Source organism: Ornithodoros turicata, chromosome 10 (genome assembly GCF_037126465.1).
Source record: "Ornithodoros turicata isolate Travis chromosome 10, ASM3712646v1, whole genome shotgun sequence".
NCBI lineage: Eukaryota > Metazoa > Arthropoda > Arachnida > Ixodida > Argasidae > Ornithodoros > Ornithodoros turicata.
In genome coordinates this window covers 15924958-15944421 of record NC_088210.1, presented here as the reverse complement: position 1 = coordinate 15944421, position 19464 = coordinate 15924958, and the positions used below count along the sequence as shown (strand labels likewise).

Genomic DNA, 19464 nt, shown 5'->3' with positions numbered 1-19464 from the left:
TCACGAGTAACAGAAAAGGAAACCTCGTCCGTAGCAAGGTCTTTTATCTGTTACCTATGAATTATAATGCAGGTTTAATTACATTTCAGTAGACGCCGGTCCAGATGGATCGTATCGTGTGTCGTATGCAGTTCAACACTGTACTACTTTTCTGAAAAAATGGCTAGGAAGCAAGCGAGCTGGTGAAGCTGGGGTTGAAGCTGGTGAAGCTGGTGAGCTGGGGTTTTTACATTATGCATATACTTTTCTGCATTGTAACAATAAAAAATGAATGCCCACGCACGAGTCCGTTCGAAAAAGGCACCGGCCCCTTCGTTAGCACAGGCAGCCCCGGCTACACCGCGACAACAGAAAAAGACAGGAAGAAAGCCAAAAAAAAAAAAAAGGCAGCTGCAACATCAGTGAGCGCCAGTCGCGATCAGGCGACAATGATCAGACTGTACCCGAAAGAACGATAACAGACGACAGCGTTATCTGTCTCCTGTAGTCTGCAACGCAACTTCGGTCGCTGCCGGCAGATGGCAACCACAAGGGCAGTATTTTGCTCTTGTTTTTTGCTCGCCGCCGGTACGCCCCTCCCCCGTCTGCTCGCGATAAACAAGCTGTGTCGTTTCCTTTCTTTCCAGTTCGTAGACCGCTTCTTGCTGTACGGTTCGCACAACAACATGGCTCCTATTCCCACTCCGCCGGTGAAATACACCCAGGTGAGCCCCTCTCGTTACCGCCCGACGACCGGTTGAAAAATTCAACGTCTGAGCACTCTCCGGTGAACAAATATGTTCGTTCTTCATCGGTATGCGTTGCCAAAACGGTGCTGACGTCCGTTTCAATTGCCTTGCTTAGGTCACATGTTTTTCGAGGGTAAATTTTGCTTTCTTGCCACGACTCTTTTTCACCTCTGTCTTTGACGCAATCCTGTTTCTTTAGTGAGGTGTTGCATTTACTGGAGTTCTTAAGGAGATTCAGTATTTTGTGTATTTCGGAGAAGTTATTTTCCGTAGGCGCACACTATTATAGGTAAGGTACACGGGATAGTGTGAATGTAATAGTTCCCACCGTAACTAATGGTGACAGGGATGCGTCATACCTTCAAAGATTATCCGTCGGAGCAATGAAATTGAAACATATGCATCATTGCTTCGTTTGTCTTTCTATAAAGGGAATGAAGTAGCAGCTAAATTCGCAGGGGTGGAAGTGCTGCGCCATTTGCGCCATTCTGCGCCCCGCTGCTTTTCATGCGCAAACTTGAGCCGCAACATCAAAGCTGCGCCAAACTACCCCCGAGGTCCGTACCACTCTAGTAACACTGCCAAAAGGGAGCCACGAGCATCCATATCCAAATCCGCCCCACGATCAACCCGTCCACAAAGCTCTCTTCATATCCAACAAAATCCAAAGTCAGCCAATCCGAGACAATTTAGTTTATTTTCATGTCGGTTAGGCCGCCGGTCAGGCTCGTTAGGCTTATCTCTGATGGGGTGCGCGGCAGCGGCACTTCCCCTTTTGCGGTTCTTGTTGCCTTTGTCGTCTTTTATGTGGTGCCGGCACACTGTGCAACGCTGAGCAAAAGTAACGATAGGCAAAAGTCACTCCTGACTTGTTTTTTTCTTCTTGTTTTTTGTCAGAATCACGTTACGAGGGCCCATGTACATTTCAGAAAAAAAACACGAAATTCAACGATGATATCTTCAAAATGATAGACTAAAATGGTGACCTCACTTCGTTGTGCTGCTAGCCTAGTGTAAAATAAACCGATGCTTACTGCACTTTATGCAGCGTGGGCATATCGTGCACGCTGGTGGTTCGCCTGTCACGCGTCATGCAGCACCAGAGAAACACGCGGACAAAGCAAAGAATCACAGACACAGAGAGTGGCGTTCTTCAAGTGCCGAAGCAAGGATTTAAACACTTTTGAGGCCAGAGCTAACGTACAGGAAAGTCACTATTTTCGTACTTTAGGTGATTGCGAACTCCGCCCCTTACACATGGGGAGACGTCGCAACGGAGATTTTCCCGACCATGTTTCCCCCATTCAGTGCGGAAGGAAGAAACTTTCGTACGTTGTTTCCCAAACTACTACAAATCATAGAAAGAGCGCCTGTAACGAGAAGAAACAGAACGGAGGACGCGGACTGCTGAGGCTGCCCAAAATGTCCATTCGATGTCCAGTCACTGGTCAGCCAAGGTGGCAAGTCAAAGGACATGGTGAAGGTAGAGAGCACAAGCGTTCTTCTGAAGGACACAAACGCAAAATTTCCAGAGTTTCTCCAGCGCATTCAAGAGATTGAGAGTAACCCGCGGAACAAGAAAAGGAGGGGATCAGACGAACGTTATACTCTCAGGGCTGCACGAGGAACATCAAACTATGGATAACTGTACCAACGTAAGCACTGCACATGGCACTCCTCAGGCAACACTGAAAGTACAACGTTCGTCTGATTGTGTATTGTGACTGCATTCAGGCAGTGCTGAAAGTTTCATTCTGTACTAGTTTCCACCAGGTGTCAACTAATCAAGCCAGCTGGTCAAAAAAATATGTACTAGTTTTCACCAGTGTGTGTGTACGTTTTAAATAGTCATGCAGACTAGTCAACGAAATATGTGTTAGTTTTCACGACTGTGTACGTTTTAACTAGTCATGCTAGCTAGTCTATAACATTTTGTACACTGATATTTTTATGTTTACATTAAGGAAATGGTTAGCTTCTCATGGTTCATGGTGTATCTGGCAGTATATGACAATGTGCGGATCTTCAATCTTCAAGGAACCAATCTGCGTACCAGACGTTTCTGCTCCAAATTCCGGAATATGTGCTCCAAAATGTCATTTTTCCTGCTCCATATCTGCTCCAGAAGCAGATTTTTGCTGCTCCAATTGTAGCTCCAAAAGTCCTGACACCACTTCCACCCCTGAATTCGCAATCTTCTAAATTGCTCGTTGATTGCCCGTGCACTTCCATACACAACGAAGCGCATTGGTCAATTATTCAAGAAAAAAAAAATTGTCGCACATTTCTGGATGGGGCGTTGACGGGCGATAAGCTAACATTACTCTGCCTGTTGTAAACCTCAACCGAACCACAAAGGTCTGCGAATAGTCCAGTCATGCGCTTAACGTAAAACGTTCTCCTTTATCTTTACGGGAATAACATTTATGAGTACGATCAGAACTGTCAATCATCACACGTGACCCGACTTAATCAACCGCGGTATTCAATTACTTTTACGCTGCTTTGACGAGAATGCAAAGAAATAGGAATAGTCTACTGCCTCTTTCCTAGGCAGAACCAAAAAATATTTATGTGGAGCTTACATTTTTTAAATATTTAAAATGATACAGTTCGCGTTGGGATATCGGTGGAACAGAGTGACGGCCCCGCAAACACGTCATCGTGTTCATGGATTTTCTCAGCACCCTACTCTCTGATGTTCTTCAAATCTTAAAACCATCTCCCCCCCCCCAAAAAAAAAAATATATATATATATATACATGCGAGTAGGCTGCAATAACAGCAGACATGGGCGTTCCCCCCCACCCCGTTTTGGTGGACTTCTCGCAACATAAAATTTCATGATTTTTCAAAATCGAATTCATTCCACTTGTTCATTCAAGGTCAGGCATGTGACTCCTGCAATTTCAGATAAGTAGCGTTTGGATTATCCCCTGTTCGGAGCAAAGTTACCACCCGCTCTTCGATAAATAAAGTAGCAGAAATACCGGGAAGTGTGTATCGAGAATGACCACTATTCACGCAATTCGCAACACAAGGCAGGAGAAGACCTCGGCCGTACATAAACAGCATTTACGGAGAAAGTAGAAGGTATATACTATTCGACTTTCCTGTGCATTAAGATAGAATGCAAGGTCGTACGGATATCCTCCTCTCTAACCGGCGATGTGGGAAAATCGCCAATTGCGTAACGCACAGGCCCGCAATGACAGCGGCGTTTACGTTCGTTCTGTGTCTGCGTGCCAAGACTGCCTTCCTTTCATGCTTACAGACACACGGTTCATCGACCCTTTTCGAGGCGTAAATTGAAGCTCTGCATAGGAGACGTTGATATAGTACGTATGATTCTGAAGCAGACATCCGCGTTTGTTAGAGATCACTGAAATTCAGGTTATCCTTTTATTTATTTTTTCGGTTCTGAGCCCTAAAGTAAAGGGTTTTCTCATTTGGAACAGTTGGCAACAGACCACCGTACTTCAAAGTTGCGCTCAATACACAGAAGAAAACCAACGACACACAGAGCTGCTTACTTACAACTGACTAGTTTTATTTTTGCCCTTAGCTGCCCTTGTGTCATATTACACCAAACTTTATTTTGATAAGACTTCTTTAAATAGGGCTTCGATACTCCAAACAATATTCGCGGACTACCTTGGGATGGCCAAACTTGCGAAAATGAGTGTTTATGAGTCCGAAACATCGCCACACCAGCACCTGAACTGTTGTTCCGGCCTTATTGGTGGCGATGTTTGACTTATAAACACATGTTCTACGTGCAGCCAAAGAGCTTCGGCTGCTTTTCTTCCCTTGCGAAAATGAGTGGCGTCTTTGCTCGAATTTTCCATGCTTCCCCCCTTTTTTTTTTAGAAACCTGGAGGCGCCTCGTTATCAAACAGAGCAGTTAGGACCAGTATTGCTTCTAAGCTACACGAATTTTTATTAACAATGCCAGTCGAAACTTCCGTGGCTCAGTCGGTAGCGTTTCCGCTCGCTGATCCCAAGAAATACGCCGAAAGAACGATGACTGGAAAGTTGGCCAGTTTATTTATCCACGCTGAAGCATTTTGTTTATCGTAGTATGTCCGATTGGAAAAGTACCTTCAATATTTCTCAATAGTGGCAGTATTTTTCTATGGACCACCGGAGCATCTCTGCCATTCGACTGCACTTATAAGGATTGACACTTTGATAGGTATGATTCACTACGTTACGTCAGCATTTTACTACTCGTCGCAGTGCAGTGACGAAAAAATTTTTACATGTCTTAATTGGCGAGTTAGAAACCCTTGTACGAACTTCCTGTTCAAACCCTAACGTCTGAAGACCTGGAGCCACAGCTATTCTTTATTGGCTCTCTGTAAGCACGTGTCGTCTCCCGCGGAAGCCTCACTGGTCGAGACACCTGGCGTGATGTCACAGCCAGAGGGTTCCCTCGTACACGTTGCCACGTGTTGCCTCCATTTGCTGTAAAACTTGGAGTGCACGTTTGACGTCCATATCCAAATAACCGTCTTTTAGATTTACCCAAGTATACCTTACGGTGAAGCGTCACAGCCCCTTTAATATATACCTTCAGTAGCACCAAAGGCTACCCTTGTGCCACAGGAAACTCCAAACCAAACCAAGGACTGCCTCACTAAGGCAGCATTTCACGTCACCGGTGTGAAACCTGTGGTTTTGTCCAGATTGCGCAAATCAGTTAGCGTTCCCTGTATGCAATGGGCAGCGGTCAGCTTTGATGGCGAGGACTCCCACTTCCTGCATGCGCTCTGTGATGTGAAGACAACGGCTATTGAATGCAAACCCGTCACAAATGGCGAGTGTGTTGGGACGAACCACTGTCGAGGACGACTGGACACAGCTTCCGCTTGTTACTTAAACCTCCAGTGTCACGCTAAACAGCTGGAATCGAATCCTATATGCAGCATGGCCGTGTGCTGTTTGTGACGTTTTCCGCAGGGTTTCCGATATGCTTTCCAGGCCAGACGAAAGTCCCCCCACCCCCCAGAGAAGCAGTTCTTATTGTCTCCTTTCTGGTTGTCCTGCCTCTGTGCCAGCGTCTCTGTTGCTTACAGACCTTGTCGCGTTACTCTCCAACCACTAGTCTCCGTACGCACCTTAGCCTCGTTCCCAGCGACGACACAACAGGGGTGGACTGCCAGAATCTCTTCCCATTGGGGTGAATACTGGTGGTCGCAGTCTTCAATGAGTATGACCGACGATAACGTCACATTCCATATAACTAGTCATCCGGTAAACATCGGAGTACTCTGATCTTATTGCGCCAAAAAACATCAAACATCGGAGTAGCGTATCAACGTTCGAAAGATTGCTTGCTTCCGCGTGCGACAGTTCACGTGGGGAGTGCTGGCTGATGCGATATCTGTTCTACGCTGGTTCCTGAGCGGGAGAAAATGAACAGTCACGAAATGGACACACAAATGAACTAAAACACACACACGGGAGAATGAAGGAACTCCGCTGGGAACCCTACTTGATACCAATACACGCGTAGAAATTTTCAACTGCTGTTTTTGGGATGTTGTGAGGATACTACGTCCTGTCAGATGTAGAAAATGTGCTGTCACGCGACTCCCTCATTATTTTACACATCAACCTATACCTCAGTGTGTACAGCGCCGGACAAAACTTTTCGGAACACGTACTCCGGCGCATTCCTTCCTCAGTGACACGCTAGCAGCAAATGGTATACCGTACGGATTTACAAACAGGTAACTAGGTTACCTATGCACATATCTGTAAGTCCAGACAAGTATACAGCAAGCTGTATACGTACAACAAAGTAGTTCTAGATATTCTTATGTTGCCTGTTATATCATGAACGTTCCGTTCTTACTCTTGTTTTAGTCAGTTTTCACCGTGTCAAACGCAATCGAAAATGTTTTCGTCGAAAACTGCAGTTTCCAGGTACAAAAGAAAAATGGTTTCCAAGAAATTCGAAAAATGTAATTGCCGAAAGTAAGAAACCCTACTGTAGCTCCTATAGCTGCTTCGTGCATGGTGCTTACGAAGTTAGTGTCAACAGAAGCTTACGGTATCTTGCATGGAGTGACGATGGTGACGAATACCCTTCAATGGTTCATTGATTGATTTAAAAAAAATAAAAAATAAAAATACGGGTTTCACATCCGAAATACTCGACGTGCGTACGGCGGATTCCATTCTGCGCATAATCGTAAGCATATCTGCCTTTGTTAATGTTTCTCGTTCCTCTTTCAGTTGTTCATCAACAATGAATTCGTGAACTCCGTCAGTGGCAAGACATTCCCTGCTTACAACCCGGCGACGGGAAAGAAGATCGCCGACGTTCAAGAGGGCGACAAGGTGATTAAGATAGTTTTCTAATAAATGTACACAATGAGAAATTTATCAAGAAAGCTGGCTGGTATATACATTATGTATGGAAGGGCATTCAGTTCAATTAACACAGTGAAGTATAGACACTAAGGCGAACACTCAGATGTTGCAAAAAAAACAAAAAACAAAAAAAAACTTCAAACATAAAAGACTGACAGGACGCGAACATAGAGTACAAATTGTCCGGGACCATTCATTACTTCGTCGCTATTTTTAAGAGTAAGAGTATTCTAAGAGTATTTTTTCATATTCTAAGAGTAATTTTACTCCCTTCGGGAGCTAAATGCGTTGCCACAAAAATAGTCTCTTTCGGCAGTAAATGAATGTCGGAGTGGAAACTGCTTTTCACGCGGTTTTAAGGACTTCAGGTACACAATTCGTGTGCATGCATGAAAATACTTTGAATCAAACCGTCAATCGTGATATGTGGAGTGATATAAAGTCCTGCAACACGCACATAGGGCACAATTTCAGAAGATGCGCCAACTGTTTCTTCGTCTGTGTAGGTCGAAAAGTTTTAAGTTGACTGGGTTATACAGCCTCATCATGTTGACGAAGAGCACATATATTTACGTAGACTGTTGCATTCGGAAGACCATTCCCGAGGTTCAGTGACAATTCGAAATCCTGGGGAGTAAATGTCGGGGTTATGGGACTAAAATGAGGAATACTTGCAGTCTAGGGGAACAGAAGCCGCAATTACTCCTCATAGATTCTTTTTCTTGAAGTGCACCATATCAACGAATGCCAGAAACAGGCACTTCAGAACACGTAGAACACACCCAAGGCAGACTTGCAGCTGTTTGAAAAACCAGAACAAACTGAGGACATGATACATTCATTTTCTTCTTCTTTTTCTTTTTTTAGCCTGCACAGTCTGCTTAGAAGGGATTGAGAATAACCTTGACGAGAACTCTGTTCTAAAAATACCCTCTGAAATAGAATCTCGAGCGTTGCCGTCAACCTCGAGAGTTCGTCCGTCGCCTGTTACGCATGACACACGTGCATGTGATGGAGTTCAAGTGTACGGCCTCTCTAGCTCTCTACTAAAGATAAGGCTTATCGCCAGTCTCGCCGGATTTTGAGAAATGTGTGCTATCTGGTGAATGTCAGTTGGCAAGCAGTACAGTGAAGCCATCGAGCCGCTGATGTGTTATCGTTGAACCACTTCGCAGAGGAGAATGTCCGGGGAAGATGTTTTGCGAGCAGGTGCTTTGCTTTATCATAACTCAAATCACGACTGACAAGGACACCATTGCAGAACTTTTACTTTGGGGACTGCATCTGTCCCTGTCCATCCGTGTGGCGGTCTCCTGTGTAGTGAGCTTTCACTGTACTGACGCACTGTGTGCAGGAGAAGCAACCAAGCAGTATTTCTCTTCATTTCAGTCCCATTTGCACAAATTATTTTTGCTCTGTCTTGGAACTGCCTGAGGCACGTGTTACATATCTTGTTAGCATTTATTTATTTATTTCTCTATTTATCTCGAGCGAAATGCACTGCTAAAGCTGCAAGGATTTTCCGTTGTGCGCGCACGCAAACGTGCCCACTGTTCTCTTAGCGAGCACATCTACTGCTATAATGAGGTGCTGTGACTCAGTATGGTGATGTGATGTGAATAAAGAAAAAATGGGGATGTTAGTTTCGACGAAGTCAAACTGGCTACCCCGGTACCCTGGCACCCCAGGTGTTGTGACTCAGTATGGTGTTAGAGTGAAGTACATACGAGCTTCAAGTTTGAGTAGATACACACCTGAGACTAAATGAAGAGGCCAAGGCTTGAACCTGTGAATAGTACATCACTTACTTCAGCCATCGCATGTCCGTTTTTTTGTTTGTTTTTTCATCACCAGTTCAAGCTCCTACAAAGCGCACATGACGCTGTACAAAACGAGTGTCAATACTTTCTGCAGTGGCAGTGACTCCCACCAAACGCAAGAGTATTTGCGCGTGGTGGGGTATGGGGGTTCTAAACCGCATATAGAAACGTTATTTTAAAATATAAACCACTTTAATTCAATGCACGTTGGCTTTGCTTTTCGGCCGAATATCGCGTATACGGTGACATTCACAATGCATTCGCAAATTTCATCAAGGTTATCGAAATACCTCCGCGTTTTCATTGAACATGGGCGATGTGGTTAATGTCCTGCGTTCTCTAGAAGATCCCGTTTCCGACTGCTTCATCTCGAACATTGCGTTTCAGGCCGATGTCGCAAAAGCAGTGGAGGCAGCCAAAGCTGCCTTTGCTCGCAACTCCGTCTGGCGTACGTTGGACGCGTCGAAGCGAGGTCGTTACCTCTACAAGCTGGCCGACCTGGTGGAAAGGGATGCCGAATATCTCGCGGTGAGTTCATGTTTCTTATAAAATCTTATTCTTGCTGCAAAAATTCAAATTATAGTATCCCTTTGTAGCTTTCCCAACCTGTTTTCCAACCTGTTTTCCAACCTGTTTTCCAACCTGTTTTCCAACCTGTTTTCCAACCTGTTTTCCAACCTGTTTTCTGCTTTTACTTGAAAATCTGCTATGGAATGTACCAGCCACGAAAGCCGCAAGGCCTTTTACGACCATCCCTCGTAGTACAGGTACCGGCAAATGTTTACCCAACACGCGAGCGGTGAATTTCCTCTTCGATGCTGCACACTGCCGGCGAGCGGAAAAGGGATCGTTTACTCGTTCAGAGGGGTGAGGAGCGAGTGCGCTGGCAGCGACACACCGCGGTAGTTTCGGTATCGCTTGAATGTGCCAGAGGCGTGATTTGAATGGGTGTCGCTGCCGGCGCACTCCGTCACACCTGTGAACGAGTGAACAAGCCCGCTTGCCGCTAGGGTGTTGCATCGAGGGGAAAATACACCACTCGCGTGTTCCGCAAACTTTTGTCCCATATTGCCAAACCAACTGAATTTCTCATTTCGGAAGAACGTACCGTGCTTATTGACACAGCCATTATAATAGTTTCGGATTGTCCCGGAGCGTCCCTTTAAGGCGGACTCATGCGGTCTAGTTAACGTTAGCTTCCGAGAGAGCTGGCAGTACCGTCGCAAAATTGTTTACTTCGCCAGCGTGCGCAACGGGATAGCAAACGACAAAGCTATTTTCATTCGCAGGGATCTGGAAAACTGCTGTAAGCTTGTCGAATTTGTCGATTGAAATCAGTTCCCCGGCTGTTACTGTAGGGAATGACATCATTTTGGCCAAAATATCGCGGGCGGGCGGGCGGGCCGAGAGAAGCGGTTTTGTTGCATCTCGTATAGACTCCCATGTATTGAAAATTTGACGAACTTTAATTCGCCAAAGATCAGTAGATCGCGTCAGGACTTCAAAAAATATGTCATTCCCTAGATAAACTTGAGGGGAACACGCCTGTACCTGTTTCGTGTAGAAATTTAGCGAGGCCTACGAGAACCCTGCGAACAAAAATTCCCCATAAACGTCTTAAGAAGCGAGTCCTCCTTAACACTCGACGTGCCTTTCTCTTTTTCAGAACCTCGAATCTTACAACAACGGCAAGCCATACAAGTACTCCCTGGTTGACATGGAGATGGCCGTCAAGTACATCAGGTACTATGCGGGCTATGCCGACAAACTCCACGGAAAGACGCTACCAGCTGGTACGACATTTTGCTGAAACCAATCAACCTTGTCTACTTTTTTTCTTTCGGATGTTTTTGCAACAACGAGACCGCGCTCTCTTCAAATCGTGTGGATTTCTTTCAGACGGAGACTTCTTCTGCTATACCAGACTGGAGCCTGTTGGAGTCTGCGGTCAGATCCTCCCAGTGAGTGATCACTTTTATATTTCAATTTGCCGCGTTCTTCTCTGTGAAGACACCTACCATGTCGGAATTTGATGTCCACGCTTCCGCTCAGACCGTTCTGTACCCGACGGTTCTTGCGAAGCGTGCTTGAAAACTAGGACGTTGAAAACTAGCTTGCTTCACAAATTACCACCAATTTCTAGGTACTTTATGTCGTATATCCGCCCGTACTCCTTTGAACGACGGGCCTTGAAATACGTCCCTGGAACGGAAACGGCAGTTAGTACCCGAAGTGGCATGACATCTGGAAGACCTCGCTCAGCCTATACCGGAACAGGTGCTGAGGAGGCATAATTTAGTACCGTTTGGGCAATTGACTGCCATAATGGACCTTTTCCACATACGCGTCGTACCCTAGCGATTCTCCAGCGAACCACGCTCTGAGCGCGTCAAAATAAATCCACGTGGGTAGCACAAATGACCAAAACCGGTTCGGAGCGGGACCGTCGAGCTCGCTCCGTTCGTGCGGTCTCCCCACTGGTCCCCGCTTCTGTCGTCCCCATACTGCGCCATCTAGTGAAGAGGGAGATAACCCTCTCCGGCGCCTCATGGTCATGCTCATCAAGCCTTCTGTGAAAAATCCCGTCACAAGTCCCTCTTACGTAAGACAAAGTTGGTCCGCGTGCGTAACGCACAGCGATAGTGGCGCCACACTAATGCGGGTGCATTTCATGATACGTATTTCGCTTGACAAATTGGCTCGTTTAGCGAACTTTTGTTTTTGTTGTCTTGGCAGCACAGAATACCACCGGAGATTCGGAACAGCCTAGTCTCAGTATTCCCACTCCACCCTCAGGGACCCCTGGAACGCACTTCAAGGGGCCCTCTGAATAGTTCGGCAGCGATTTCTTGCACGCGCGTGTGTGCTCTATGCACTGCTTTTGAATTGTGCACTAGGTCATAGAGTTAGGGGCTCCTCGAACGAAGCGAGAATGTAGCTGTAAGGCTGCAGCTTCTCACCTTTGACGTACCTGTCTGCTGTACAAAGACTATGGACGGGCATTCAGCGGAAAATAAGATTTTTGCCCTCAATAAGGCTCACGTGCCTGACCAGATCGTAGCTCAGTGAACGAGCACATAAGAGCCATTATAGCTAGAGGTCTACGCGGTTGCGTGTGTACCCGCGGAGACCCGCACTAGTCTGATTTGCGAGTAGAAAAATTACTTGATGCGGGTCGCGGATAATGTGCGGGTGTGAAAACGTGTGTGATGCGGGTCGTGCGGGTACCTACGTTCATACGCTTTTGCGAAATAAACGCGCAAAAGGCAGCACTTCCAGTGCGTTTTTATTTTTTATAGTTTGATAGCCGTTCTTTCAACAATTATGTGTCATTTATTTAATGTACCAAATCTAAAGTGCGAATAAACGTCTACAAACGGAGTTTTTCTTTGTGCTGCAGTATTCTAATTTGTGCAACTCTGCTGCACGCCCCTATAATGCGGGGGTGCGGGTAGCTCCACCAAAACTCGTGCGGGTGTGTATTGGGAGACCGTGTCTGCGGTGCGTGTCGATAATTAGATACCCGCGCATATATCTAATTATAGCTGTCGTTATTTACTTGGGTTCCAACCGTTCGTTTACCCGCAAAGTGCTGCGAAGAGCGCGCTTCCAACTCAATTCTTCTTGCAGTGGAACTTCCCTCTGATGCTGCTCGCAATGAAGGTGGCACCAGCGCTCGCAGCTGGCTGCGTGTGTGTTGCAAAGCCCGCTGAACAAACGCCGCTGACTGCTTTGTACTTCGCCAGTCTCGTCAAGGAAGCTGGCATTCCAGCCGGCTGCGTTAACATCGTTCCTGGGTACGGACCTACCGCGGGAGCAGCCATCGCCGAGCACATGGATGTCAACAAGATCTCCTTCACAGGGTCTACTGAGGTATTGTATAGATGCCACCTTTAGTGTTCATACAGTTGGAACGATAGGCCAGGGTGGCTTTGGGGTGTCTTTGGGGCGTTAGTGTTCCACGGAAAAAAAATCATTTTATTTGGTATTATAAGTCAACCTCGGCTGAAAGATTCGCTGCATAAACCATAAATACCGTCGTTGAAAGTTGCGTACTTACACGCGTTACACGCACAAACACGCCGCAAAACTTCAGTTTCGGATTTGTCCATGAGTACGTGACGTCATCTGGCGTCTCTCTCCTGGCAACAGCGCGACAGTCTTCGCGCTTCGCCCAACGTTTGAAGTCTGCTAGCAGCTGCGGTGAGGAGACGAAAATCGACCTTGAAAGGACACTGTTGCCAGACGCCTTATGACATCATAAATGTCAACTATAAATTTTATTATGCTTCTCAGTCACATAGAGAGCCATAATTTTGGCTAGAATGCGGTGCCAGATACGTGGATTTGAATTACGTTAGTTAAGATTCTGAAGCCAAGAATTAGTCCTTAATGACGCTTCAATGTCATAATCATTGTTGGGAGCAGCTATCTTGTTATCCCTATCGGCTATCCCTAGCTAGCAGCAGTCTTGATTGGGATTCGATGAATGTTAATCGGCAGAGCCGCTTTCTTGAAGTACAAGTGCATGGTCATCCTTTTTTTTTTTTTAGGTAGGAAAGCTCATCCAACAAGCGGCTGGCAAGACTAACACGAAGCGGGTTACCCTTGAACTTGGAGGCAAAAGCCCACTGGTTGTCTTCCCAGATGCTGACTGTAAGCTCAACGATATTTGTCCTCTATTATGTCTGATGTGTGAAATTTCCCACGCTACCCTCCTTAACCTCGTACTGATGCAAGAATCTAACACCTCCGCTGTAAGGGACCTCTAGCGCATGACTGGCGTTCTCAATAGCCTTGCAGCGCTTCCTGTGCTCGCAGCAAACTCCTACTGGATGCAGTGTCAATACTATTGTCACTATTGTGTACTACTATTGTCAACTGAGAGGGCCCCCTGAAGCACACTAGGTCGAGGGATCCCTGAGGGGAAGCCCAAAGTGGGAATCTATAAATGCCTGCTGTTTAGTACTGTAGAACTCTCATTATGTGTTTGTCCTTGCAGTGGATGAAGCTGTTCAGATTGCCCACCACGGCCTGTTCTTTAACATGGGACAGTGCTGTGTCGCTGCCAGCCGTCTTTACGTCCACGAAGACATCTATGATCAGTTTGTGGTCAAGGCCAAAGAGCTCGCCCTCAAGAGGGTCGTAGGAAGCCCGTTCGATGATAAAGTCGAGCAAGGACCACAGGTAGATTACTTTTTGGGATTGGATATGAAAAAAAAATATGTAGAGGTTAGTCCCGACCCAGTTAGGACTGGCTATTCCAAAACGCTTTTGTGGTTGAAACAGATTACTCTTTCGTGAAGCTGTCGGGCGGCGTCCAATGTTGCGGACCGTTATATGGATCGACCACAACGCTATGCGAACGGCAGTGTGTCCCGGACGACAGTGCAAATTCGTGTTACTGAAGATCACCATAAGGCCGCGCACCTACACGCGGCAATAGCGCGCGGTAACGCGTACGCGGTGTGGAAAATTCCGCGTGGAAAAAAAGTCCGCGACCCGCTTTGCCTCGACCGCGCAATGCACGATTTTTAGCGGCATGCAGCGTGTTTTGTTCAGTAAGGTGGTTAACGGAGATTGCGTCACGCTCGTGTTTTCTTCCGACCACTCACGCAGTCTGCAGCGCGTTGATAACGTCGATATTTGATAGCCGCGGAAGCCGCAAGCGGTTTTCGCACGTGTGTACTGGATGTGGGTAGGTGATGTCTCGAAAGGGCTCTGCGCATAATGTCTGTAGAGTATTCCCCACGCAATAGTATTGCGTGCAGTTTTTGAAGCGGCTAGCATGAAACGTGGTCCCAAGAAACTGGGCACAGGCCTTTTGCGTGTGGCGGCTACGTGCGCTGCGAAGAACGGGACGGTACAAAAGAAATGGGCTGGTGCTTTTGAAGAGGGGAGGGTCTCTGGCAAATCTCTTTCTGGGTGTCTTTAGCTGTACTCGAAGGCAAGATAAGAGCTGCAGTCACGGAAGTATATCTCCGCCGGCAGATAATGCATGTAGCCCGCATATTCAGAGCGGAGTATACGATATAAGATGGCGGACGCCACGCAGACGCGGTGAAGCAGATTCATTTTAACACTATGATCGATCTGGACACTAGTATTTCAGGTGTTTGCCTTAAAAGCATGCAAATTTCTCCAAGCATACGTCATCTCCGACGAGTGTCCTCGCAACGTATAATCGGTGTGTAGAGAAATTTGACGCACGCGGGTGCACTACATCGTGACTCGGAGTCATGCGCAGCTCCAAGCCAATCACAGAAGTCACAGCAAGACTTGTGGGCGGGCTTGACCTGTAGAAGTTGATTTATCCCGAAGTAAAGCATGGATACCAGCAGAAACTACAGGATGCGTGTCGTGCCGTCGGGGTGCGCGTGTCCAAGAACTGAATTTCCATTCTGTACGCGAACGGACTCCTACGCAATAAACTTCTACCAGAGAAACATGACATTGGTAGACAGACTGAAACCGAAACAGTTCGGAGAGCCGGGTTCCACGAATCGGCACTTGTTCGCTGCCTCCTATTTAATGAAAAGTAGGACCGAAGGTTGCGTCCCTTTCAGAGACCATCGTAATCCCCTCAAGACCGTGGCTTTCGGGGCGCGACCTTGTTCGCCACTAGCTTTGAACGTAGTTCAACTCTACCAAATTGGTGGCGCTGTCGAACACTATGACGTCATTTGTTTACAAACAAGGAGAGGTCTATTCCTGTTGCGTTCTTCCAACAGATCGATGACGAGCAATTCCAAAAGATCTTGGACCTGATCGACTCTGGAAAGAAGGAAGGAGCGAAGCTGGAATGCGGTGGGAACCGCATTGGTACCGAGGGCTATTTTGTGGAGCCCACGGTGTTCTCAAACGTCACTGACGACATGCGCATTGCGAAGGAAGAAATCTTTGGCCCTGTGCAGCAAATCATGAAGTTCAAGACGACGGAGGAAGTCCTTGATCGGGCTAACAACACGTCCTATGGGTTGGCTGCTGGAGTTGTGACGAAGAACCTAGAAAATGCAATCACCTTCTCTCAGGGTATCCAAGCTGGAATGGTCTGGTATGCATGTTTTGCTCTTCCATTTTGACAAATATCCCAGTATTCGCTCAGAGATCTATCTGTGTCTGCGCGCAGCGGAGAAACGATGAACTACCGTGGTGTGGATAACTTCCTCGCGTCGTCTGCTTTTACACGTTTATTCCGCGTTTAGTGCTGTAGGTGGAGCATTGGGGAACCGAACGGTATCGTACCATCGCGCCACAAGTGATCTTCCAGTGAATATACGTAATAATTACGGAAAAGAACCAACTCCGAACATCGGCCGGCGTATTATCCACACTTGAAAGGTGACTGTGTCGCCCCCCGTAGGTCGATCTCGCAGCGAATACCAGCAAAATCTCGGCCCCAGAAAAGTCGCATATGTCACATACGTCCGAGACGTCTATCAGACGTTATCTGTACGTCCACAATGTGATGTTGAAATTTGTCTTAATTTGTCTATCCCAGGGACATCTGTAGGACGTAGAAAGAATCCCAGAGCGCGATATTTTGCGGACATATCTGGGACGTATGATGCTTACTGCATTGACCGTCCCATGGATGTAAACGGGATGCTCTCGAAAATCTTTTCATTTACTGGGATAGCAATATGTTTTCTTGTTCCCATCTGAAGTACAATCTGGAAGAAGTCAAATGAGTTCTTGTTGCAGGGTGAACACTTACCTCTCTGGAAATGCGCAAGTGCCGTTTGGTGGATTCAAGATGTCTGGTATTGGTCGTGAAGGGTAAGCAAGAGGTCTTTACAACTGTTTTCTTTACAAGTCCCCATTGGTGCATATAATAAACCGCAATGCAAAAGTATTGTTGCCGCTCTCCTTGCGTTCCATCATACTGCCTCATAAGCTGTTTACTAAGTCTGGACATGTTATTTTTCTCACATGCAGAAGTGAAGAAGGTATCCTCGCTTACTGTGAAGTCAAGACGGTGAGTTGTGCACATACATTTCTGGTCGTAGCTTAGCTTTCACTAATTTTCATTCACAAGTGTGCCGCGAGCTAGTGGGTAGAGTAGTGCCTGTAGCAGTGAAAACGCCCTCTCCCGTACCTGAGGATTTTGAAACCGAGGCATGCGGGTCTGGTCGGAGGAACTGGACCTTTAAAAGCCCCGGGAGCAATGCACGAAGGCATATTGAAATCCCTTCGCGGGAGAAAATGAATTTTAGGAGACAAGATCGTGTCGCAGATACTCACCCTTTCATTCTTTTTTCAGGTGACTGTGAAGATACCAAAGAAATCTTCTTAAAGAGACGGTGCTGGGAACCGGTTGTGCAAATTCCGATGCTAACATCGGTTATTTTCTACGTTTACTGTGTATCACGTTTTTGTGAGCTGGTTATGGTTCAACATGAATAAAAAGTGCCCTGAGCGAATTGGTCTCTCCTAGCTGTATTTCTCGATTTCGTAAGCCGAATGGACGTCTAAGACGTCAATAGGGCAAAGTAATTCACAGACCGATCATTGTGGCGTCTCATGAGTATAGTTGTGTCGTCACGTAAAGTTGAAAGTGGATATGAAGAGTAGCTACGGAGATGCGCAGAAACCGAAACCGAAAGTAAGGGATGCAGTCCAGGGATGTCAGCTTCGCACTGACTCTCACCTTGAGTTTGACTCAAGAAAAAGCCGTGTCCTTGTATTACGAAACCGTAACCTTCAAAATCTACAAAAAAAAAAGGCAGCCAGGTTACCGAGGGGGTAAACCTCGAAGGAGGCATATGCCCCAAGAGGTGCCCGAAATAAAGATCGCGAAAACAAGCGGTGGCATCTGCTTTCTTCGGCCATCTGCATCAAGCTAGTCCCTCCTTTTCATTTTTTTTTATGAACAGCGAATTGTCCAGTGCCTGAGTAACCTTTCCTCTTGTGTCAATACGCGTACGCCCCCTCCCCCACTAACCTGTTCGCACTTCAGCATGCTTCAAGACTCTTTCCTCAGTCGGCCGCATGCTATAGCCTATAGTTGTCCATTGCGATACTTGTTCTTGTTACGCATGCATTGGGGGAAATCTCTCATAAATGACCATTCCGTGGGCAGGCAAATGTATTGAATAACCTTCAAGGTGCACCGAGCAGAACTACACACATGTGTGGCCCTCAGGACTTACTACAAGATGCACGTACATACGATGCAGAGTGGACTGAGATGATTGAAGCAAGATTCATTTAGGAAAAGATCTCCGTTGCGCGTCAGTGCGCTCCCAACGAATCTTGCAGGAATCTAATATGAATATCTGGAATGCCAGGCTACAAAGAAAAGCAGCCACAGGTATCGCTTGCCTTCAAGACTATGGACCGTAAGAGAGGGTCGTGTGAAAACTGGGTTCTTTTCTCAGAGTCCGCGTCGTCTTGATGTCCTACTCTGTTTACGCCATGTGGGTATACCTCACGCGCCGTTATAGAAATGTCGCCATAAGGAATTCAGTTTGGAGGGTGTTATCGGTTTCCTCATGAAACTATATACAGGGTGTATTTAGCAAAGGTTACACATTTTAATCACGTCGTAAAAATACAAAATGACGTTTGTGGCGCTTCAAACTTTGCAGACTGATAGTCATTCGCCTGAAGTCTGATCCATATTTTCTTCAAATGCCATCACTTTGTAGATAAAAAGTTAGAAGCAAAGCGAATTCTCACACCATGTATTTCCTATATGGCCTATGCTGCCCGCAGACCGCCATTTTTTCCTCTGTCTGCTTCGCGTTCATATCGCCACGTATAGGTGGCGCTGCCTGGAGACGAAGCAGAACCAAAACCTATGGAACAACCGCATGGGCCAGTTGCAGGGTTTCTAGGAAGCGCCACTTATACGTGGGAATGTGAACGTGAAGCAGATAGAGGGGAAAATGGCGGTTTGCGGGCGGTATAGGCCATAGGAAATGCATGGGGTGAGAATTTGCTTTCCTTCTACGTTTTTTTCTACAAAGCGATAGCATTTGAAACAAAAATATGGATAAAACTTCAGGCGAATAACTATCAGTCTGCAAAGTTTGAAGCGCCACAAACGTCATTTTGTATTTTTACGACGTGATCAAAATGTGTAACCTTTGCTAAATTCACCCTGTAGACATGAGCATGAAGCGCTAAAGCGCGGACCCCATAACAAGCGACAGCGACACGCTCCAAGCGACAAAATCGACGGCGGCGCCGCCACGCGAGCGACAAAAAAGCTCTGTCGCAGCGTTAAATGCCGTAAAGGCTATTTGCTTGTATCTTCGTGGTTCTGTTATTAGAGAGTTTTAGTGCGTCGTACGCTATCGCCTTTGCGTATACGCAAGAGAAAGCGTGGTGGTTCTGCGCGAAGCTCACTGTTTCGCGCGTTTGCAGAACCACCAACGCTGACGTCTCAATCATTAGGCAGCGCTTCCAGGGAGGCCAGCGTTTCGCGGTCATCCTGCTCCAGGCGGAAGTTTGCCTCAAGTGATCCCTGGACATGATAGAGGAACCAGCCATGAGCATGACAGCCTACGATTTTTAGTTGATTTCTCACT

General features: G+C 46.6%; 1 protein-coding gene across 1 annotated transcript; it reads left to right on the top strand.

Annotated features, from left to right (window-relative positions):
* Window positions 1–579: 579 nt before the first annotated feature.
* On the top strand, window positions 580–17352 carry LOC135370665 (aldehyde dehydrogenase 1A1-like). The gene is made up of 12 exons (XM_064604453.1): window positions 580–704; window positions 6972–7076; window positions 9317–9457; window positions 10596–10722; window positions 10829–10890; window positions 12560–12802; window positions 13483–13585; window positions 13932–14116; window positions 15661–15983; window positions 16634–16708; window positions 16868–16907; window positions 17193–17352. Exons 1-12 carry the CDS (start codon window positions 666–668, stop codon window positions 17223–17225), a joined length of 1476 nt encoding a protein of 491 aa, XP_064460523.1. The 5' UTR covers window positions 580–665; the 3' UTR covers window positions 17226–17352.
* Window positions 17353–19464: the final 2112 nt, after the last annotated feature.